This window comes from Melanotaenia boesemani, chromosome 2, assembly GCF_017639745.1.
Source record: "Melanotaenia boesemani isolate fMelBoe1 chromosome 2, fMelBoe1.pri, whole genome shotgun sequence".
NCBI lineage: Eukaryota > Metazoa > Chordata > Actinopteri > Atheriniformes > Melanotaeniidae > Melanotaenia > Melanotaenia boesemani.
In genome coordinates this window covers 14,009,770-14,032,402 of record NC_055683.1, presented here as the reverse complement: position 1 = coordinate 14,032,402, position 22,633 = coordinate 14,009,770, and the positions used below count along the sequence as shown (strand labels likewise).

The 22,633-nt window shown below is 42.0% G+C and overlaps 3 protein-coding genes across 7 annotated transcripts; all 3 read left to right on the top strand.

The window, feature by feature from the left end:
* Positions 1–202: 202 nt before the first annotated feature.
* Positions 203–3,818, top strand: slc25a38b (solute carrier family 25 member 38b). 4 transcript variants are annotated; one of them, XM_041967796.1, is made up of 8 exons: positions 203–392; positions 948–1,010; positions 1,203–1,327; positions 1,466–1,550; positions 1,663–1,842; positions 2,533–2,701; positions 2,785–2,945; positions 3,027–3,818. In XM_041967796.1, exons 2-8 carry the CDS (start codon positions 996–998, stop codon positions 3,147–3,149), a joined length of 858 nt encoding a protein of 285 aa, XP_041823730.1. In that variant the 5' UTR covers positions 203–392; positions 948–995; the 3' UTR covers positions 3,150–3,818. The 4 variants fall into 4 exon arrangements, with proteins under 4 accessions (XP_041823730.1, XP_041823721.1, XP_041823711.1 ...); XM_041967787.1 differs by having other exon boundaries at positions 203–441; XM_041967777.1 differs by having other exon boundaries at positions 203–458.
* A 1,265-nt stretch (positions 3,819–5,083) lies between these two features.
* rpsa (ribosomal protein SA) lies at positions 5,084–7,706 on the top strand. Its single transcript, XM_041967760.1, has 8 exons — positions 5,084–5,174; positions 5,740–5,911; positions 6,037–6,155; positions 6,434–6,679; positions 6,953–7,081; positions 7,185–7,344; positions 7,438–7,473; positions 7,565–7,706. The coding sequence occupies exons 2-8, from the start codon at positions 5,779–5,781 to the stop codon at positions 7,660–7,662; spliced, it is 921 nt and encodes a 306-aa protein (XP_041823694.1). The 5' UTR covers positions 5,084–5,174; positions 5,740–5,778; the 3' UTR covers positions 7,663–7,706.
* A 3,629-nt stretch (positions 7,707–11,335) lies between these two features.
* Positions 11,336–22,576, top strand: ubn2b (ubinuclein 2b). 2 transcript variants are annotated; one of them, XM_042011724.1, is made up of 17 exons: positions 11,336–12,326; positions 13,028–13,156; positions 13,551–13,652; positions 13,765–13,896; positions 13,980–14,086; positions 14,176–14,671; positions 14,790–14,860; positions 14,940–15,069; positions 15,272–15,378; positions 15,459–15,569; positions 17,152–17,295; positions 18,932–18,982; positions 19,071–19,113; positions 19,279–20,541; positions 20,632–20,839; positions 21,713–21,781; positions 21,996–22,576. In XM_042011724.1, the coding sequence occupies exons 1-17, from the start codon at positions 12,009–12,011 to the stop codon at positions 22,040–22,042; spliced, it is 3,528 nt and encodes a 1,175-aa protein (XP_041867658.1). In that variant the 5' UTR covers positions 11,336–12,008; the 3' UTR covers positions 22,043–22,576. The 2 variants fall into 2 exon arrangements, with proteins under 2 accessions (XP_041867658.1, XP_041867667.1); XM_042011733.1 differs by lacking the exon at positions 21,713–21,781.
* Positions 22,577–22,633: the final 57 nt, after the last annotated feature.

The window sequence follows — 22,633 nt, the reverse complement described above, 5'->3', positions numbered from 1 at the left end:
TTCTTAACTGCATACCTGTATAAATGATCATTTCTTCTTTTGATCCAGTCAAAACGTTTTCCTTTTTTAAAATAATTATTTTTCTTATCACAGGTCGGATTTTTTTTTCAGCCAATCAAACGTCAGCATTTTTCTTGTGGGCGGGGCTAGCGTACAATGTGCTGTGAAACAGGAACCGGCCTGTTCCAGTTATCCAGTTATCAATCACACACAACTGACCGTTTCTTCATCGCAGGGAAGCGCTCGTAAAGAGAGTGTCATTCAAGTTTGTCTGCACAGGTTGTAACGGACGGTGCGACGGATTTACACTCACACTTACCAACTGCGGTGTTTTTTTGTTTTTTTTTGAGGGGGGGAGCCCGGAGGGAGAGAAAACTTCACTGCTGCAAAAGGTGCGTCAGAGGACGAACACCCAAACCGTAGCTCCTTAACTGAGTTTAGGTAACTGTGGGCTTCAGGTAGAATTCATATTTCGCGATAACTAATAGGTGGATTGACTTTGACAAAAATGTAAAACATTTCATAGTTAATGCTGGACACGGTAACTGTGATGTAAACTAGTATTTCATTGCTTAAAAACCGGGTAGTGATGCTACTGGTGTTTCTCATGTAGAAAAGGTGTGTCGTTTAAAGGGGTTCTAACTAAATAGAGAATAGAGAGGAAGTAAATAAAAAAAAAAATATTAGTGCACATTCACATTTTCATTAACCTGTGTTCACAGTCATGTGCCATGCACCACTACCATCTTAATTTGTTGGATGGTGATCTTTTCGTTAGTTAATGAACAGCTGTGTGTTAGCTGGTAGCAAATAAGAATCACAATGTTAATCAGGTGACTCTTATATTTAATCTGCTGCATGTGTTCAGACACATGCATCTCCTGCAGTAGGTCCTCGGTACGATCAGTGTTCTTCAACCCCTGCAACATCTTCTTTCTGCTGTTTAGGTGTCCTGCAACTAAATTTGTGGGATTTGGTCATAATCATCAGGTACTATGGAGCTGTCTCTGGTGAGTTTTACAGCTAGATCATGCATTCTTTTATTATTTTCAGCTTCCAGTTAGATTTCTCTTCCTCTTTTGGTTTAATCAGAAGATATGTCTATAACTGATAGATGTAATGTCTAACTGAGCATTAATGAAACAGATTAAAAAATAAAAAATTGTGGAAGTGCGTCTGAAACAATGAACTTTTTCCATCAGGCCCACCCGGCTGTTAAAGCGTTTATGTGCGGCTCTCTCAGCGGGACCTGCTCCACTCTGCTGTTTCAGCCTCTGGACCTGGTTAAGACCCGCCTGCAGACACTGCAGAGCAACATGCAACCTGGGTGAGTCAAAAACCTACAAATGTATTACTTTATGACCTTTTGCTACTCTATTGACAAAAAGACTCGTATCACAGTTAAAGGTATCACACAGTAGCATTGATCTCCTCTTTGTTGCTTATCTGGATGCTCCTTCTCCAGTTCAGGCAGAGTGGGGATGATGTCCGTGCTCCTCAGTGTGGTGCGGACAGAGAGGCTGCTCGGACTGTGGAAAGGAGTTTCCCCTGTACGCACAACTTTTATTAAGCAAAAACAAAGACTCTGTGTGAAAAAATAGTCCAAGATCTCAAATCAGACAGGATCTGAAGGTGTGTTCTCCCTTCCATCCGCTCCTGCAGTCTTTCGTTCGGACCATCCCTGGGGTGGGCATCTACTTCAGCACCTACTACTCTCTGAAGCAGCACTTCTGTCAGGACAGCAGCCCAGGGGCCGTGCAAGCTGTGCTGCTGGGAGCTGGGGCCCGAACGGTGGCTGGGGTCTTGATGCTGCCGGTTACTGTCATCAAAACACGTTTTGAAGTAAGTAGTGTCCAAATGTTGTAGGTGATATATTCTATAATTTATCTTTTCATAATTGAAAACATTTAGCTCTCTCCACTAGTAACTGAAGAAGCACTCTGCTTCTTCTTGACTTTATCGCTGACTTTTTGCACTGCAAAACAAATTTGCTAAATTTGGGGGCTGATTTGCATAATTTTATCTGTGCATTATATATTTAGCTTAAGCAAAGTTTAAACTTTTTTTTTTCCAGTTGTTTGCTTAAGTTACATGGTGTTTGTCTCTTATGCCAGTTTGAAAGTCAAAGTGTGAAGTACTGAAAGATTTTTCACCAGAACTAGGTCACTCGTCTGCTTTTTATAGAGCAGTGCCAGACGTTGGTTATATAACATTATAATCCAGGTAGTTCCTGGTAATTTAATCTGTTTTGCTCTCCTGGATGTTGAAGGGAAAAATCACCACTTCCCCACCACTGATTCTCCCTGGGTCTGATAAATCACACTGGAAACATCAGAAATATTGGTGTTTCTCACCAGTTTTTAACCCAGTTCTGTTCAATGTCCTGAGCTGACTGTAGCTCTCATCATGTTTTTATTTTTTATTTTCCTTAATAAATCAAACAAGCTATAAATTCTGTCAAGTTTGGTCTCATAATCAGATCTGAGCTGTCCGCATCTTAAGTCAGGCTCATGTGAACCGTCTTTGTTCCAGTGTGGCAGGTACAGCTATGTGAGTGTAAGCGGGGCGCTGCGTAGTGTGTGTCAGACCGAAGGCCCTGCAGCCCTGTTCTCCGGCCTGATGGCGACTCTCCTCAGAGACGTTCCTTTCTCTGGAATCTACGTCATGTTTTACAGCCAGACTAAAGCCTCGTTACCTAAAGGTAGGTATGCCTAATGTGTTTTCTTTTTAGTTTTATAATAGTTTTCGTTTGTCGGGTTAACTTTAAAAACACTTTATTTTCAGAAATCAGTGCCTCTTCTTTGGCCCCCCTGGCTAACTTCGGCTGTGGCATCCTTGCTGGTGTATTGGCCTCCCTGATCACACAGCCTGCCGACGTAGTCAAAACACATGTCCAAGTAAACCCACAGCTGAGGACGGCGGAGGCCATCAGATACATCTACATGGTAGCTGTTCCACTCCTCTTAATTTTCCTACCATGTTAGAAATGTTTACATCACATCTGATGTCTCCATCCCCTTTTTAAGGAACACAGACTTCAGGGTTTCTTCAGAGGGGCAGTTCCTCGATCTCTGAGGAGGACAATGATGGCTGCCATGGCGTGGACGGTGTATGAGCAGATGATGGCACGCATGGGACTCAAATCATGAAAGGAACATTGAAAATGACCTTGTGAAGAGCAAAAAGGGAGCACACACAAAGAAACTGTGTGAGGGGAAACAACCCAGAGACGCATCTAAATGAGTGATGCGGACAGTCTGCAGTATTCAGTGTCACACTCTGGGTCTGTGCCTTGTGCCGACGCAGCATTTCAGACTAACTCAGATATGCTGGATGTTTAGTATTTGTTCTGCAAGTTGTACACAATTGATCCATGCTACAGTTTTTTTTTTTTTTAATGCCTCGGTGGAAATTTGTTGTTTCCAGGAAGAAGAGCACATTCATACACAGCGTCTCAGACTGAGCTCAGACAGCTGTCACACACTTTAACCTGGAGAGACTCTGAGCAGTAAATTATAAATCTGTGCCTTTTTTTCTAATAAGTGTTATTTATATTGTGATATAGTGCAATAAAATGTGCCTGTATTTAATTTGCTTGAACATGTAATAACTAACGTGTATTTAACATTAAAAATATACCTTTTTATGGACAAAACAGTCAAATGTTACTGTTTGTGTCATTGCATGCATTATTTTCTCAGAATAAAAACGGTCACATCATGAGTAAAGCTTTGCTGACCTCTGAACTCCTGCAGGGAAATTTTCATGACAAATTTCTCGTCCAAGGTTGGAACAGATGATTATGACAAAACGGGGGGGGGGGGGGGAAATCCAGGTTCACACAGGATTTTGTATGTTGGTTGTTTATTACTTTTTTCGTTTTATTTAAATATGTGCTAATTTATTGCTTTCCCTCACAAATGTTTTAGTTAACTTGTGTTCAGACTGAAGAGTTTATGACAGGAGTTTAATTGCAGAAGATATAAACAGTAAAATCTATTCAGAGACATTTTTACTGGTTCAACTCTGGTGTCAAACTACTAGAAGAACTATGTTCAGTAGATTACTGTGGGGCTGTGGGAACATGACGACCGAAGACTTATCGCAGCACTGATAGAGATAAGCAGACGGGGGTGTGGTGACATAACATCAAATAGGAGAAAAGGACAAGAGGTTGTAGGACTTTCAGGTTAGATTAAGAAATGAGGCTAATCTGGCTGATCTGGCAACTGAAATGGAAATTTATTTTATAAAGTTACCTGAAGAGATATGTTTATAGACTCAGTTTTGATATTCAAATATTGGACTTGCAGATCATCATAGATGGAGACATGCACTTCATGTGGAAAGCAGGTTAAACATGCCACACATGTGAGAAGGTTCTGGATCAACAAGCTTCAGTTGTGACACTTTTTTCAATGATTCATCAAACTTGGGTTTCATATTACAATTTACGTTGCCAGATCAACACCCACTGAGTGATTGGACACACTTTTTATTTACTGTCACAGTTTTTTTTTTTTTTTTTGCCAGAACACAGTCCCTGAACATTTCATCATGTCCTGACACAATATTCACATTACTTTTCAGCCTTATTTGTTAGATCTTTCAGCTTCTTTGACATTTATCAAGGCCCAGCTTTGGAGTCAAACATCGTCACCCTGAGTAACCTGTTAATCCCACCCTGTGTAAGATCTGCCACACATTTGAACTATTATATTAAGAGCCACATCTTTTTTTTTACTGTACTAATCAACTTTATGCTCATAGGACACATTTCTCTTAATATTTTATCAATACATTCTGTTATTGTGTACGTATTATGACCCCGATTCCTGGAACACTTTATCTCCTGCAAATAAAGTTACAACACAGTTCAGTCTTTCACCGAGAAGTCAGCGTCTCAGCACTGTCTTAATATGGTCTTTCCATCTCCATTGTCTTAATATGGGATACTCATCCGACCCACCATTCCACCTCCAGTTACCTTTGCTAGCGTTTGCAGCACATGGCTTAAAGCCCCACCTAGCGGCCTAAATGCGGAAGTGCGCATCCTGGGTCTTCAAAAACTAACCAATCACATGCTTAGAAGTTTGGTATAAATGTTACGTCATTTCCTCCCTTCGCCCTCTTTTTCACCGTGTGGTCAGATTTCCATACGGCGTTGTTTCGTGGTAAGATTAAACTGCTTTGTTTTGACAAATAACTTATAAAATATAGCGAAGAACGCAATAAAACAATGCAATATGTTACAAACAAGCCACAAGGCATCGTACGTGTTCCTATTTGAGTCTTAATGGCTCGTTATTCGAGGTTATGATAATGCTAACGTTCATAGCTAGCTAGCTAGCTAGCTTAGCGCACGCGTTCCTCATAGTGCTGTATGGTCCTTGAATCTATCTACACTGAAGACATTTTCTAGTCATAGTACCCACATTTATTGCCATATTAATTTGACTACATACATATGAGAAAATATCGGGTATCAGCTTTATAATAATAAAGTTTGGCTAGCTTTAAGCCCGTATGTAACCTGGATGCTTTTGAGTAGTTTCCATGTTGGAAATTCTTAAACATGCTAAATCATCTTAAATTTAAAGCTTTGTAATAAGTTCCCCCCTGGCCTGACTAAACATTTGGAGGGAGCAAATTAATGCTTCCTGTAGTACTGCTTTTGAAGTTGTCAGAACTGCTCATACAGCTTGATTATAGCTTACCTATCATATCTTTCATTTTCAGCTCTCCCACTAAACTCGTAACGCAGGGAAAGCGGTCACGATGTCCGGAAGTCTGGATGTCCTTCAAATGAAGGAGGAGGATGTGCTGAAGTTCCTGGCTGCAGGAACCCACCTGGGAGGCACCAACTTGGACTTCCAGATGGAGCAGTACGTCTACAAGAGAAAAAGCGACGGTAAGTGGTGGTAAAATGGTCCACTATTTGTGCCCTACAATAGAATGAATTAATCCCATCTTACAACTTGGCTGCAGTTTTACTAAAAATATCAAGAGTTGATAGGATTTTCTCCACTTTATCAGGTATTTATATCATTAACCTGAAGAAGACCTGGGAGAAGCTGCTGCTGGCAGCCAGGGCCATTGTTGCCATTGAGAACCCAGCTGATGTGTGTGTCATCTCTTCCAGGAACACTGGACAGGTAAACATCTGCTAAATTTGACACTGCTTTTTCAGCAGTGGGCTGTAAGCAAAGTACTATAAGCACACCATTAAAGCTGGGCACTCTGGTGAGTGTTCTGGTGTCGGAAGTGTGCAAGAATAATTAGGCCGAGTTTTCGCTGACGCCATGAGGGCATCTGTCCCATGACTGGAGTTAGATAGGGACTTGAGCCACAGTTCATTAATTGTAAAATGAACTATATCCAGAATTTAATAGAAGTTTTGTCTGTCTTAACTTGTTAAATCTGCCCACTGTAGAGAGCAGTGCTGAAATTTGCCTCTGCCACCGGTGCCACCACCTTCCACGGTCGCTTCACCCCTGGTACCTTCACCAATCAGATCCAGGCTGCTTTCAGGGAGCCTCGTCTCTTGATTGTGACAGATCCTCGTGCTGACCACCAGCCACTGACTGAGGCTTCATACGTCAACATCCCAACCATTGCCCTGTGCAACACCGACTCCCCACTGAGATATGTGGACATCTCCATCCCCTGTAATAACAAGGTGAAGCGAATACTAAATTACGGATGGACTTTAAAGCTGGAGTTGAGTGAATTTTTTCATATTGCACACTGTTAGAGCCCAGTGCTGTCCCCTCAGTGCAGTGCAGGGTGTAGGGTGTGTGCTAAATAAAAAGGCATGATCTTTAACTTCATTTCTCTGATCCACTCAGGGATTTGGGGTTAGAGGTCTTGCAACAAAATCTAATCTTTAAAAAGTACAAATTAGTCTAAAAAAATGGGGCTTTTTTCCCAATTTACTGATTGACTGTTTTAGGGTCACCACTCTGTGGGTCTGATGTGGTGGATGTTGGCCAGGGAGGTCCTCAGGATGAGGGGTACCATCTCCAGGGAACACCCATGGGAGGTCATGCCAGATTTGTACTTCTACAGGGACCCTGAAGAGGTAAGAAAGATGCAGTGCTACCTGCTGAATGCTCATTTGTTTCTGTACATGGTCAGTGTGAGGAGCTTGGTGCATCCTGCACACTAATAATTTGCTCTTGCAGATTGAGAAGGAGGAGCAGGCTGCAGCTGAAAAGGCTGTTGTAAAGGAGGAGTTCCAGGGTGAATGGAGCGCCCCTCCTGCTGAGTTTACCCAGCCCGAGGTGGCTGACTGGTCTGAGGGTGTTGCCGTTCCATCTGTTCCCATTCAGCAGTTCCCTGCAGGTAAGATTTTTTCAAACTGTTTTTTACTGCTTCATTACTGGTCTGATACTGATGTTTGTCATTATACGGTCATTAAACACATGTTTCTTACAGCTACTCCAGCAGTCAAGACTGGGGAGGTGTACTCTGGTGAGTTCATAAAGCATCTCATCTACATGCAGAATATTTACAGTAGTTTGTTTTGGTCTTTGACTAAATGTAAAATATTTATTCCTTCCAGCTGAAGACTGGAGCACTCAGCCTGCCACAGAGGACTGGTCCACTGCTCCCACTGCTCAGGCATCTGACTGGGGTGGCGCCGCTTCTGACTGGTCTTAGATTGTTGACCAAGGCAACAATAAAAGTGTTTTTTTACACTTTGACTGTGTTTTTGTTTCATTTGACATTCACTGAAGGTCCTAAGTCAAAATAATCAAGTTTAATGTGCCTTGCTGAAAAAAAGACCTTCCATTGAAAACCTGGTAAGTTTATAAAGAGTTCAGATTTGACTTATTACACCGTCTTACATCATCAGTTTGACTTTAATTAAGATGAAAAACTACAAAAATGATTTTATCCTTGTCTTTGATTCATGTTGAAAGACAAAATGTGTAAATATGTTGGAACTATTTCATACTTGAGTGTAACAGGATAGTTTGTTTTGTAAAACGTTAAATATTCGACAGTACTTTCTGTGTATGGGTGGGTTTATGCAAACTACCTGCAGATCATTAACTTTCTGTAATGGACCATCGTCTGATTATAAGTGTGGAGGGTATCTTTAGCAGGAAGTTGTGTTAGAATGAGATGTGTTGGAGTAGGGGACCAGGAATGAGAAACACTGCCTAAAAGCAGCATAAAAAGCAAATCCAGAAATGTATCTGAAATGTTTCACCTCATTATTAGGAGAGTTGTGTAGAATTTGGCATACTGTACACATTGTGACCTGAAATGACTGGTTCACACTGTAACATTAGTTTCTGTTTACTCCATGATAAACTTTATCATATGTTTACAGATCGGTCTGGGTGTTATAAAACCAGAACCATCTCATGTGCCTGATCAGCTGTTATTTTGAGATAATTGTCCTCTAATGGACAATTTGATATAAGCTTCTGCAACAAAATGAGTCTACATGAGTTCAACTCCTTAAAGACTTCTCTAGAAGTCATTGTAAAACCAGCACAGTTTTACTTGTGTGTCCACTGATGAGTATTTCTTGGAGCAAAAGTTGAAACTTAGAATGAAACCAACAGTTGGGACTGTTTAATTCACCCCAAGAGCAAACAATACAATCATATAGATCAGTGGTTCCCAACCTGGGGTCCAGGAACCCCCAGAGACCACAGAGAGTCCCCATGCTTTGAACATTCAGAGCCATTATGATTAATGTCCACACATTGTCCCTATTTTAGGAAGAAGAATAAAAAAGTAAAGTTTTATGTTGTTAATTTAACTTTGGCTGTATGGAAGGACAGGACTCAGCCAGAATACATTATTTATGGTGAGAATCTCACTTTTAGAGATAGATAGATAGATAGATAGATAGATACTTTATTGATCCCGAGGGAAATTCAAGCATCCAGTAGCATATACATACATTAAAGGTTAGTACTTGACATTAGGGGTTAGTACTTAAGCATAACTAGACTAATTTAAAATTAAATAAAGGCAACGGTAGATAAAGGAGACAAAATGGTAAAAACTATTGTACACTCATTGTAATGTCTACTCAGCTAGATGTGCTGTGACGCAAAAACACACTCTGAGTTGGACCGAACAAGAGTCATTATTATGGTCTATGTACATATATACTGTACAGGTGATCAAGTATGTACATATGTTGACGGTGGTAGTCAAACAAGGTGCATGAGTGAAAAAGTGCAGGATGTGCAAAAACTGCTGAAACAGTGTTTACAGAATGAGATGAAAGCAAATGTGCTTACAAATAAGAAAAAGGCACATGTCCATAAAAACTACTCAGACTATGGTTGTGGTTGTGACCCCTGGGCCCTCAGCGAGATGTTGTACAGCCAGATGGCCCGGGGTACGAAAGAGTTTCTGAGTCTGTTGGTGGAGCAGGTCAGGGACAATAGTCTGGGGCTGAACACACTCCTCTGCCTGCTCAGAGTTCTGTGCAGAGGGTGAGAGGAGGAGTCCAGGATGGTCAGGATCTTGTCCAAGGTCCTCTTTTCTGCCACTGAGACCAAAGAGTCCAGCTCTGTGCCCACCACAGATCCTGCCCTTCGGATCACTCTGTCCAGCCGTGCTGCGTCCCTTTTCTTTATGCTGCCTCCCCAGCACACCACAGCATAGAAAAGGACACTGGCCACCACAGTCTGGTAGAACATCAGCAGCAGTTTCTTGCAGATGTTGAAGGACCTCAGCCTCCTTAGAAAGTACAGACGGCTCTGTCCTTTCTTGTGGATGGCGTTGATGGTCTCTGACCAGTCCATAAAACCAAGCATGGTTTCAGTACGGGGTGGGGCAGGGGGTCCACGGCCTTTTAGTATAAGCCTGAAGGGGGTCCTCAAGGAAAATAGGTTGAGAACCACTGATATAGATGGACATTTTTGTCAGAGTGCACACTCTAATACTTGAAAAGCTGTAATTAAAAGTTTCTATCAACTGAACTTGTGTTAAAGTAGGAAACTCATTAAGAAATGAACACAGTAAAACTTAATTTTTTTTCTGGTCATAAAAGAAGAACAAACAGAAAGTTTATATCCAAGCAGCTATTCCATCTTTCAGATCTCTGCAGCAACATATAAAGGAACCAGCTGCAAAGCATCCTGATTCTGCAGATTCCTTCTCACAAAAACTGTTGTTACTCCTGACCAACAATTAAAAAGTACATACAGCCCTTTTTAAACACTGAAGTGGCTTTCTGAGGAAGACTGCATTACAAAGCTAACAGAACATATTGATGCCATCATCAAATGAGAGAAGAAAAACTTCACGTGTATTGTTTTCTTTTAATATGGACTTTTTCATAGATGTCTGAGTTAAAAAATAAGAAATTCAAACATTTTAACCTTTAAATAGCTATCAGGATCTCTCCATTTCCTTGGCCTCAGTTATTTTTAGTCAACAAATATCTGAAACTCCCCTGAAATTATTCTGTAAACGTAATTTTTACTTCCTCTTAGGCTGAAATCAGGCAAACTTCCTTTTATTCTTTCTTTTTTGACACTGCTCCTTTTCACCTACTTGGTTATTTCATGTAGTATCACAACAATGAAGACACTTTTTTGTTTACTGAGTTTAAATGGGACAAAGCCATTAAAAAGCATGACCCTCATACATTAAAATATGTTTACCATAAAAAGTGCCCCCCCCCCCCCCAGAAACTTTACTGAAAGAAACAGTTAACATATAAAAATAATACATTGCTTTGTTATTTTAACAGTTTCCTGTAATCAAACACGAGCAATAAATTATAAAGATGACAAAAACACATAGAAACACACAATAGTTGTACAATAGGATTTTTCAATGGATTTCATTTTTCTGTTCGGTACAGATCAATCCTAGACAGTTTCTTGTATGTTTTCATATAAGTCAAAGTTTTAAGCTACAAAGTGAGTTGTGTTGTTTAAATGCAGAATAGAAATGTCATTTTATGTATGTAAAAGCAGCACATACTTAAAGTAAAAACAGAAAAAAATCCTCCCGTTTATATTTGACTGGCATCATTGTTTTTCAACTGAGCGACTAATATAAAGGCTTTGTTGAATTTCTTGACCGAGATGGAGATTAAATGAATAGTGGTTCTAAAATTAAATAGAATATTACAGATTTGTGTTACAACATAATAGACACACAATGCCAGATGACAGTGCATTTATTACAGTATTATGATCCTTTCGGGAGACAGAAACTCTGTATTTCTGTACAAAACACCCATTAGAACATGGAAACTTCCCTGAAATTAACGAGCTGTTTTACAAGATGTTGTTGTAAATATTTATTTATTTATTTATTTATAACTGTTTCTGTGTGTGACGTTAACATGGTTCATATATTGTATTTGTGAGGAGAGTAGTTGCGGTTGTATCGGAGGAACCGGCCAGGAGAACGTGTATATTAGTAATGATGGAAAATTTTCGGGATGGTGTTTCTTTTTTTTCCAGAAGTCAGGGAAGAAAAGCCACCAAAAATAACTCCTCCATACAGAACATAGGAGATACGTGGTCCGGATGTCGCGCCTGTGCAGAACAATTATCTCCTCCACGTTCGCGCTAATCTGTCAGGTGGGCGTGTTTCAGCGCTGCCATTGGACGAACGCGGCCCCCCTTCCTCTCCGTCTTCCGCTTTCTTTTCATACGCACGCCCAGCCTCTGAATAATGATAATAATGATCAAGATGGCTACTTCAGAATTCTCCTTGCGGTAGCTAAACATCACTTTCATGGAAACACGTAAAACAGCTATTTCATTCTGTTTAAGAGCCTCGTAGGTGACGGGGGCCGTGTCAGGGATAGTACTATATGGATTAAATCGGGCTGTGCAGAGACAAAAGTCGTTGGGCTGCCTGCAGTACTCATTCTGAGGAAGCTAACTAGCAGAGCAACTAGCTAGCTGTACTTGTCGATCGTCTCCAGTTTAGGTTTCCGAGCAGCTGCCGCTCAGAGGAGCGTGGCGCTTAACGTGTTGTGTGGAAGGTTGTTGGACGCAGAGCGTCAAATGGCAGAGCCAAGGAAAGTGCCGTTCGTTACTATTTCGTCCTTCAGCACCTCGCCGCCGACCCCAGAGACCAGTAAGAAGCGCCGCCGCGAAGATGAGGCCATCGACATCACTTTTGCGAAAGATGGAGGTGGAGGTGCCGCCGCGGTCAGGTCAGGAGGTTGCGGAGGTCTGTTCGGTAATACGAAAGGAGGCGACTCCGAAACCGGGGAGGAGAAACCTACAGTCCGTCTAAACCTCTCACTGGCCGAGCCAAATGAACGAGGGTCTTCCGAGTACAACTACGGCGAGCTGGTCAACTCAACTTCTTCTTCTCAGGTTGGAGACCGCAAACATAACTGTAGCCCCCATTATGTTAACGGGGGGCTAACCTAGCATAACGTCAGAGGTGCTACACTGTCAAACGTCACACATGGAGCTGTTCTTACTCGGCTTTACTGTCTGTTGCACTTCCATTAAAGTAGGTTATTTATTAAATACAAAATATTAAGAAAACTAAGTTTTAGATGTTCTAAATCAGAGGCTAACTGAGCATGTTTTATGAAGTAACTGTCCAAAAAAACAAAAAAAACAAAAAAAAAACACCAGACCCTCTGGTTAATACGGAGCTCACATGTAGCATAAACATGTAGCATAAACATGTAGCATAAACGTAATCTGAGGATATAACTAATAACTGTTGAGTTTTACGAGTTAGTTCAAACTAAAACAGTGTTAAAATAGCAACTACTTTCACTGAGTTTAGGGAGATATTTTGCATGTTTTCATGTCCTGTTGTTTTCAAGTACAAGTTTACAAGTACATATTTTTAATACACATTTTATTTTCTATTCGTTTATTTCTTTAACACTAATCTTTTATTATAAGCCTTTGTGTGTGTTCTAATTTTAAATTTTTAAAACCATCACAAATAACCTTTAAAAAAAAGCCAGATCAATGTGTTTTGTAGGTAAACAGAATTAGATTGATCACTCTAATCTTGTTTATTTTGTGTCTGTTTATTTATTAATTTTGCTTAGGTAAAGCATGAAGGTGCCTCGGTACCTAAAGGACTCGCTCCTCCGCTGGACCCCAATGACCCCTTTGCTGATGATGAGAAGGAGAGGCGGGAAGTTGAAGAGCTGGCCAGGAAATTTGAGAACAAATACGTAAGTGTGGTCTCAAAATTGTACATGTATGTGTGTTCGAGGAACCAGTTATACCAGAAATTGTGCAGTCTGTACCGTATCCAGTACACAAATAGGGCTTTTTGCATTTCATATTAAAGTTAAACGTTTCAGGGTGGAAAATTTGTGGGTTTGATGCTGTGTGACTTTGAGCTGCTGAGAGTGTTTGTTCAAAATGCTCTGATTCTATTTGCATGCAAAGCTGTTATTGTACCTGCTTTCATTACATTAAAAAGGCTTATTCAACAATAGCTTCTTAATTTTGGCATTGCTTTGACCTAGATGTATAAGTTTTTGTGACTTTTTTTAGTTTTATAATTAGCTTTTTGTCATGTTATTAAAAGTTTTCTGATCCATGTGCTCATCCTGTTTGCAGGGAGGTGCCACAAAAAAGAAGAAAAAAGACCGGATTCAGGATCTTGTTGACATTGGCTATGGCTACGACGAGACGGATCCTTTCATAGACAATTCCGAAGCGGTGAGTTTGTATCTTTCTTTGATTCTTTAATTAATGCATTCAGTTTTTATTTATTTATTTTTTTCTTTTGGAAAGCTGGCTTTAATTGTAATAGTTTTTCTGATGCGTGCAGTATGATGAGCTTGTACCGGCCTCTCTCACAACAAAACACGGAGGCTTCTACATCAACACGGGAACTCTTCAGTTCAGACCCACATCTGACTCTGAGGGAGAGCATGCCGGCACCGAGGATCATCACTTCAAGGTAGGCTAAACACACTGCAGTGAAAAACACATGTATGAGCGTAAATCCGGCTGTGTTTTAATAAACTGAACCTGATTTTGTAGAAGATGAAAGATGGTGAAGAGCGAGTGATTAAAAAGCGACGGAAAAAGCAAGATGGTGGAATTCTAGAAGAAAAGAAGCCCAGAAAAAATAAAGTACCAAAGCCTGGGTGAGGTTTTTTTTTTTTTTTCTTTTTCTTAGATTTTCTGAAGCAGCTGTTGTGATTACTCTGAGTTAAATGTTGTTCTGTTCGGGCAGAGTTTCGGCTCTGAACATTCACCGGCCAGAGAAGAAGAAGAGGAAGAAGCTGATGAAGGACTCCCTACACCTGGCTAACATGATCCGCCGCTTCACCAGGGAGAAGGAAGAGATGCGCAAGAAGAACCTGGCTGCTGCCGGTTTGCCACGGCCCACCGCCAAAGTGCCCAACACCAACAGCGTGCTCGCCAATGCCCACCCCAAGCCGGCCGACAGCAGCGACTGCAACATAACACACCTGACCGATGATCAGGCCGTGATGTCACTGCTCGACTCTGCCAATAATGACATGCTGCAGGACATGATGGGAGACCTGGACTTCCGAATGCTGGACTCGCCTCAGCCCTCCAGTCCAGGGCAGGGAGAGAACGGATCCTTTGGAGCGGGGCATAAAGCAGGCGTTGTCAGGTCACAGAGTAACATGATGACTCCTCCTCCTCCTCTCCCCGTCGGGCTCCCAGCTCCCCTAACGAAACGTATTGAAGACTTAAGAGCGGTATGATGATTTTTGGCTCTAGTTTTTATTTGAGCTTTCCCAGATTCAATTATTTTAATCATAAATGGTTACTACGGTTACTTGTAAATCTGATTTTCCCATTTGTTCCTCGTCTCAGGCGTCCCGTCTATTTGATGAAGAGGGAAGGAAGAAGTTCTTTACACTGGACATGAACAACATCCTACTGGAGTTAGTATCATTTAGATTCTCATCTTTTGTAGACAAGCGTAAGAACAAGCAACCGTTAATCTGTCCGTCTCTGCATCAGCATTGAGTTGCAGGTTCAGGAGCAGCCTACAGAGGTGCGCTCAGCTGTCTATTCTCACCTGGAGGCCTTTGTGCCCTGCAATAAAGAGACTCTGCTCAAGCGCCTTAAAAAACTCAGCCTCAACATTCAGGTGTGTGCCGGCGATTACTCTTAATTTATAGTAGACATGAATAGAAATGTCACAACCTTGTTTTCTAACTGGATGGCATGTCTAAATAAGTGATGGCCACTCTTTTCATATCTGCTGGCCGTGTGCCTGTTGTCTGACTATATTTAGCCTGGCCTGGATATGTCCTCATGATTTCTGACTGTGCTTTATCTGTGCTGCTCAGGATGACCGACTTCGAACGCCCCTGCTGAAGCTGAAACTGGCAGTGTGCAGCGTGATGCCAGAGCAGATCGCTCGCTACAACATGGACTGCATCGCCAAAGTGGCAAAGTAATTAAACAGCTGTAACTTTAGGTGTTTTTAAGCTACTTTTGATCAATTACTTATGCATTTTCCCCCTCGTCTTGTAGGCAGCAGTCTGAGGAAGGAGAGAAAAATGGGTCAGATGATGACGACGACGAGAAACCAGGAAAGAGGGTGATGGGACCTCGAAAGAAGTTTGTCTGGGATGACAAGCTCAGGTTAGTTTAATTGAGGGGAGATGTACCTTAGAAGTAATAGAAGATTTTTGTAATTTATTCATACGTCACACACGCCTTCATCTGGAGGGCAAAAAGAGGCTTTTTGCTTCAAGTTTCTTACCCAATCAGGGCATATCATCTTTAAAACTAGGGTAAAATGTCATATACAGAGGTGGATCAGAAGAGGCTGAAGAAAAGAGAAGATATTCTTAAGAAACCGTCTAAAACAACCCGTTGAGATTTTGAAGGCCAACCAGCTGACCTTGCCAGCCTGCTATGAAGCAGATGGACTGAACTAGCGTAGGCCGGCTACAGGTGGATTTCAGTGGTCCTTTATTGGTATCTCTGACACTGAATGACAATATTCTCAAATTACGATCTAATTAAATCTTTTCATCATGTAAACACACAGCTGATTGGATCACTTCATCCAGCGTCCATGTAAACATGTCATCTGGAATCTTTGGAATCGGATGGATGACATATTTGTCCATGTAAATGTGGCTAAAGATCGCTTATTACAGTCTTTTAGCAGACGCTTTTATCCAAAGTGACTTACAGTAGTGTTAAGGGGTCTTGCTTAAGGACCCAACTGGAAGGTGTTAATATTTGTCCCTTAGGTGAATCAAACTCTGGTCACCCACATGGGAGACAGCTGGTCTGCCAACTGAGCTATCCAGTCAGCTATTATATCATTTATCTAGCTGTAGAGTTCATGTATTTATTATTTCCGCCAAGGCGGAGGTCGTGTATTGGGGAGCATTAGTCCGTCTGTCTTTCTGTCTTTTAGCAACATAACTCAAAAAGTTATGAACGGATTTTGAAGAAATTATCAGGAAAAATGGAAAAAGGAACCAGTGATTAGATTTTGGCCGTGATCTGGATCACCGCCTGGATCCAGGAATTTGTAAAGATATTTAACTATGAGGAGATAGGGATTTCATGACCAGGGGTGGCCAACGTCGGTCCTCGAGAGCCACAATCCTGCAGGTTTTAAATGCGTCCCTGCACCGACACACCTGACTTAAACTAATGAGTCATTGTGCAGATCCTAATAGGCTGTTGGATCCATTTAATTTGAGTCAGGTGTGTTGGTGCACGGATGCATGGAAAACCTGCAGGATTGTGGCTCTTGAGGACCGACTTTGGCCACCCCTGGCATAGACTCATGCTGCCTCCGACTTGGGCCGCTGTCTCTCAACTTCCTCTTCATGTCCATAGACAGGCAGTAGTCCACGTCTTTGGTGTCATCAGACGACCAACTGGAGCCTTCCAGTGTCCGCAACTGATCTCATTAATCCAGGCTTCTCACTGGCGTTTATTCACGGGAAACACGTGAAAACTTATTCCCTGTTAGCGTGCTTCGATGATTTGAACAGTCAAATAAACAACAACTGTATCATTTGTCTAATTTCCTCAGTAAAGACAAACAAATACCTAGGTTTCTTAACAGCTACGCTTTCTGCACTTTGGAAGCAGTTTTGCAGATGTGAGTGACGTATGCATAAATTAAGAAAAGGGTCCATTAGAAGAGATGTTTTTTTTTTTCTTAACTTTGCTAAATTTGACTGTGTTTTTCCAGATCATTGCTGTGTAACTTGGTGCGGGTGAAGCTGGGCTGTTATGAACTGGAAGGCAAGACCTCTGTGTCTCTAGAAGACTACCTCAAGGCCTTCATGGAGACTGAAGTAAAACCTCTCTGGCCGAAAGGGTGGATGCAAGCCAGGTGTGTGGGGCATGCTGGGAAGGGCATATTCAGGCTGAACTATTTCCACATTTGTTATCAGTAAATGTGTGGTTAGGGCTGGGTGATTTGACATAAATTATTTTCTATACAATCTAGAATTTGATACGCTGATGACATGTGTGAGTATAACTAAAAAGTACATTGATAACTCCTGATATCTGTTTGCATTAGACAACATTGCAAACAACATAATGTCCTCATTATTTTCTCTCTGCTCACATTCATGTCGTTGCCAGCTGTAAGTCTACTGCACTCCGTTTTACAGACTGCCTTTTGAATCTATCACAACTCAGTAAAATACGCTCACCGGCCACTTTATTAGACACACCTGTTCAATTGCTTGTTTATATACATAGTTTATTAGCCAATCATATGGCTGTAGCTCAATAAAAGGAGGCATGTGGACATGGTCCAGACGACTTGCTTAATTTCAAACTGAGCGTCAGAAGGAGGGGATTTAAGTGACTGAACGTGGGATGTGGTGGAACAGGACATTCTCATCGTGGATACTGCCGCCAAATCTGCAGCAACTGTGTGATGCTATCATGTCAGTATGGAGCAAAATCTTTGAGGAATGTTCCAACACCTTGTTGAATCTATCACAAGAATTAAGGCAGGTCTGATGGTAAAAGTGGGTCACACCTGGTACTAACAAGGTAAAAAAAAAATCAAAAATGGGTTGAATTGTTGGGGTGGTGTTTTGAACGTAAACACTCATAAAATCAATAATTACCTTAACAGTTTAGGAGAATGATAAAAGTTCCTGCTTGCACCTGTTATCAAATCCAGTCATTCTCTGCCACAGAGGTCTTCACAGACCAATTTATTTGTCTTTTGAAATTTAAACAAATCTCAAATTTGATGTCAAGACTTCACAAAAAAGGAAAAAAAAAAAGTTGGTTAGGGTGTCAGGATTAGGTATAAAAAGCTCATATATCACAGTGTTCCCCTTCCATCCACTCAGCTGTCATATTGTTGGTGCCACACCTTCTAAATGCTGAGAATTGAATCGTTTCACATGGACGATGTGCTGCCTCCAGGAGCACTAGGCTACGGGTAGAGAGGCGGGGCCTAATTAAACTTCATTAGTTAAGCCTACAGTCAAGGTCAACTTCGAGAGCATCTGACACGCTTATTACATGTGGAGTCCAGAGTGAGTAAAGGTAGCTGCTGATAAGTTGTTTTTAGATTTTTAAACATTCCAACAAAGACATTAATGATGAACAGCAAATGCGATGCTATGTAACGTTAAGTAATTGGTCCTCATGCTGTCGTAGGCTAATGTAATTGACACTGGTTGGCCTAAACAGTGTAGACTATCATCTATGAATCGTAATGGATTAACCACTAGCTGCAATTTCATATGAGCCTGTTAAAATATTTTTTGAAAAAACAAAAGGCAACCGTGGAAGAGAGCTCTGGTCAGGTAACAGCATCAAGGTTCATGCAGAATTCCTGAACGATGTCAAATAATTTAATACTTGATATTCAGAGAAAACTACCAGATGAATATCTTTGCTGCATTTTTGAAAACTTCTATCCTTTTCTGGAAGCTGGGCTGTAATAAACTCCTCACCATGTGTTAATTCTGGATTCATATCCCATCTGTTTGCAGGATATTGTTCAAAGAGAGCACCATGGCTCACGGCCATCTAACGGGCTACACGTGAGTGAAACTTGTTCTGTTTCTTCTTCATTGACTTGATTTACTTGTCTTTCACTTACGTATTTTGTCTTTTTTTTTTTTACACCAGAGTAAAGAAAAGGATGATTCCTACTCCAAAGGCAAAGCCAAAGGTTGGTTCTTGATGACGACGGTGATGAAAAAAATTCACTTTTATCTGTAAAATTTTATGAGATAAACTAAAACTAGATGAACAGATTATTTAGATAATAATAGAAATGCCTGGAAGGGTATGTATGAGATAAAGAAGGAGAAATGTTTTTCTGTCGTACTTCCAGGAGGCAGCGTGGGTTCAGCGGCCCACCCCATCAGCGGGTCCCACTCCCTCCCCTGCTGCCCAGGTTGCCAAGCGACCTTCTCAGTCGCCATTGGAGCCTATATGTCTCGACTCCCTCGATGACGCCCCCTCCCTTGACTCCATCTCTCAGGCTCTGGCCATCCTCGGCAACGCAGCTAAGGGCTTGGCCCAGGGGGACAGCCCCCCGTCCCCAGATGGACCCAAGACTGCCACCAACCTCCCCAGCCTCCATGCCTCACCTCTCCTCCAGCAACAGAAAAAGAACTCTGTCAGCACTCCCAGCTCCAACACACCTCACTACATCTCTACCTCTTCATCTTCCTCCCCCTCTCTGCCCCGGCCCCCCTCCAACACGTCTACTCATCTGACCTCAGTAAGGGTGGATGGGATGGGGGTTGTTAAGGGGGCAGTGCAGGCACACAGACATTCAGTTTTGAACACTCAGAGACCTTTGAGTGTGGGCGTGGTGAAAACAACCACGCACGCCTCGGTTTCCCCACCTAAACCACGCCCCCCACCCACAGCATCACCGCTAGTGGCCCCAGGATCAAAGGCGGGGGTCTCCACTCCCCCATCTGGCCTTCTCAAAGGCAGCAATAATAAAGCTAGCAGCAGTGACACGCTCATCATTACATCACCCCTGTCTCGGCCACACACCCTTCCATCACAGTCCCTTGTACTCCCTAAAACATTTCAGGCATCCCGCCTGACCCAGACCCCCCAGAGTAAACCCTCCACCTCCCTCCCTCAGAATCTCCCTGGCGTTCAACCGCAGCCAAACTTCATCACCCCAATGCATGCCACCCTCACCAAGTCCACCCACAGCAGCATCCCTCCTATTGTCAAACTCACTCCCCGAACCCCCAACCCTGTCATCACTACCACCTCTTCTTCCGTTTCTCAGAGTCCTCGTTCTCAGGCAGCCCCTACCGTACATCAGTACCCTCCAAAAACCCCTGCAGGCTTCCGCCCGCCCTTCTCAGGTGCCCCTGGAGGAGCAGCCAAGCCAGGGCAAGGCAGCTACACTCCTCCAAGCAGCCAGAAGACCCCCAACGTCAACAGCACCACCAACGCCAGCCTTATAAACACCTCATCCATAAGCAAGCATTCAGGAACCAGTGCCTCCCCAATAGCAGCCTCTGCCACCCCAGGCCAGCGACAAAGGTCGGGGGGCGGGACACCTCAGGGGGCAAAACCAGTCGTGTCTGTTCCATTATCATCGGTATCATCTCAGTTGCCGCAGGTTTGTACCGCCGCAGCGTGATGCAAGTTTACTTCCTGGCATTGTTAGACCAGTAAATAATAATAATTATTATTATTGTTTTCTGCTCAGGTCTCCACAACAGGAAGCAGCGGTCTGCTCAGCTCAGCCTCGTCCCTTTCTCTGGGATTTGGGATGCTGGGGGGCCTGGTGCCCGTATCCTTGCCATTTCAGTTACCCCCCATGCTAAGCCTGCCTCAGCTGGGAACAGGAGGCTCCGGTACCACAGCCAGCAGCTCAGCAGCCAGTAGCAACCTTCCGTTCTCCACCCTGACCCAGAGTGAGTGACACACAGGGCTGAAACACTGATGCCGTTCTGGTTCAGGCTGGTTATAAATGACTCGAGTGAAGTTGTTGACCCCCCACCCCAGATAAATTAATCTTTAGGTTTGACTCCTTAGGGTGGTCAGTCAAGAAAACTGACCAGAGTTGTTGAATATGTCTTTCGTAGTCTCTTAAACAGGTTGCTGTTTTATCTGGACAACACTGAATACACTAAACAACTAGTTACTTTAGCTCCAAACATTCAGAAAGTAAGATCCTGCATCAATAGCCACTATTTATTTTTCAGTCCTGGAGTAAGTCCACACACCTCTGAGCAACAGGATAAAAGGCAGTTAAAAACCAGGGTTTATAAAATATTAAAATAAAAACTTGGCTAGCACAAACAAAGCAACATTGATTGACCTTTGATGACGTAACGTTAAACTTTTATTAAAATCTTTTAAACGATAGCAGCACAGCTTCCCTCGGGTTTATAAGTTGAAAGTCAGATTAACTTTCATTGAGCAGACTGTGTGTTTGTGACTGTCGTGTTGCTCTGCTGTTCTCTGGGTGTTTGTGTTAGCTTTGTTTGATGTTGTTTGTTAGCTTCATTCGTTTTTATCATCGTATTGTCTATATGTGAAGCTTAATGTAATTAACGTAAGACGTTATCCATTTTGTTTGCTTCATTTCCCAAATCTCATTTCTTCTCTACCAATTTTGTACTTTTTATTTCCTCCTAACATTTCATCTTCATCCCCTCCTGTCTGGTTAACATATTTTTCTATTACCTCCACAATCTTCATTTTCTCTTCCTTTCCTCTGTTTTATTTGTTCCACTTGCCCCCCTTCCCTCCTTGTTTCTCGTTGCCCTGTCCTGTCTCCTCAGATCTGTATAAGAGTCTCCAGTCAGGGTCTCAAGTTGCTCTGCCTCCTCACTTGCAGCTCGCTTTCTCAGGTAAAATCTGACCCTCCCTAAACCTCAAGTCTGCTCCGTTTCTCCTCTCCTTGCCTTTTTCCAAGCATCTTGTTGTTCTTTTGTCTGGGAGTTGTCTGGTTCTGTTCTGCTTTCCTCTCATCTGTCAGTGGCAACATGCCTTCACGGGCTTACCTTCAGGCTGTTCAAGTCTAAAAGTTTTCACTTTTTTTTTTTTTTTTCCTTTTCTTTCCAGATGTCAGTCAAACCCAGGGAGGAGACAATAAGAGGAAGACTCTATGATCCAGTTGGATAACATCCAATCATATTAATTAAAAATAAATCTCTGGAAGGTTCAGGATGAAACTTGCATCACACTTAACAGGGGCATAAGGAGTGGGCTACACTTTATCAACACCAGTTAAATAATAGTAAAAAATAAAGAAAAAACCTCCAGAGAGCTGTTAAATGAAATGGCAAATCATGTTTGTCAATGTTTACATGATAGACCTATATCACTGTGGACAGGGAGAATGAATGAGATTTATAACAGTGTGTGTGTGCGGATGAGGACCTGTTTGGTTGGCTTGACTGTGTGCCTTTTGTATGTCTCCCACTCTGATGCATGGTCAGTGTGTCTATTGGTGCTGTTTTTTATCTTAATGTAATTACCACTGAAACTTGTATGAAAATGTAAACTGCAAATTGTTGAATTTGAGCTTTTTTATGAGAGCTGTACATGTTTTCAATGAACTTGAATTCTTGGATGAATCTGCTTCTGTACAGAACTCAAGCCTACTTTTAATTAAAATCCTTCTCTCAGATGGAGTCACTTGACGGGAGTTTAATAATTCATCTGATTTTTCTTTTTTGTTTTTAATAAATCAACTTTAA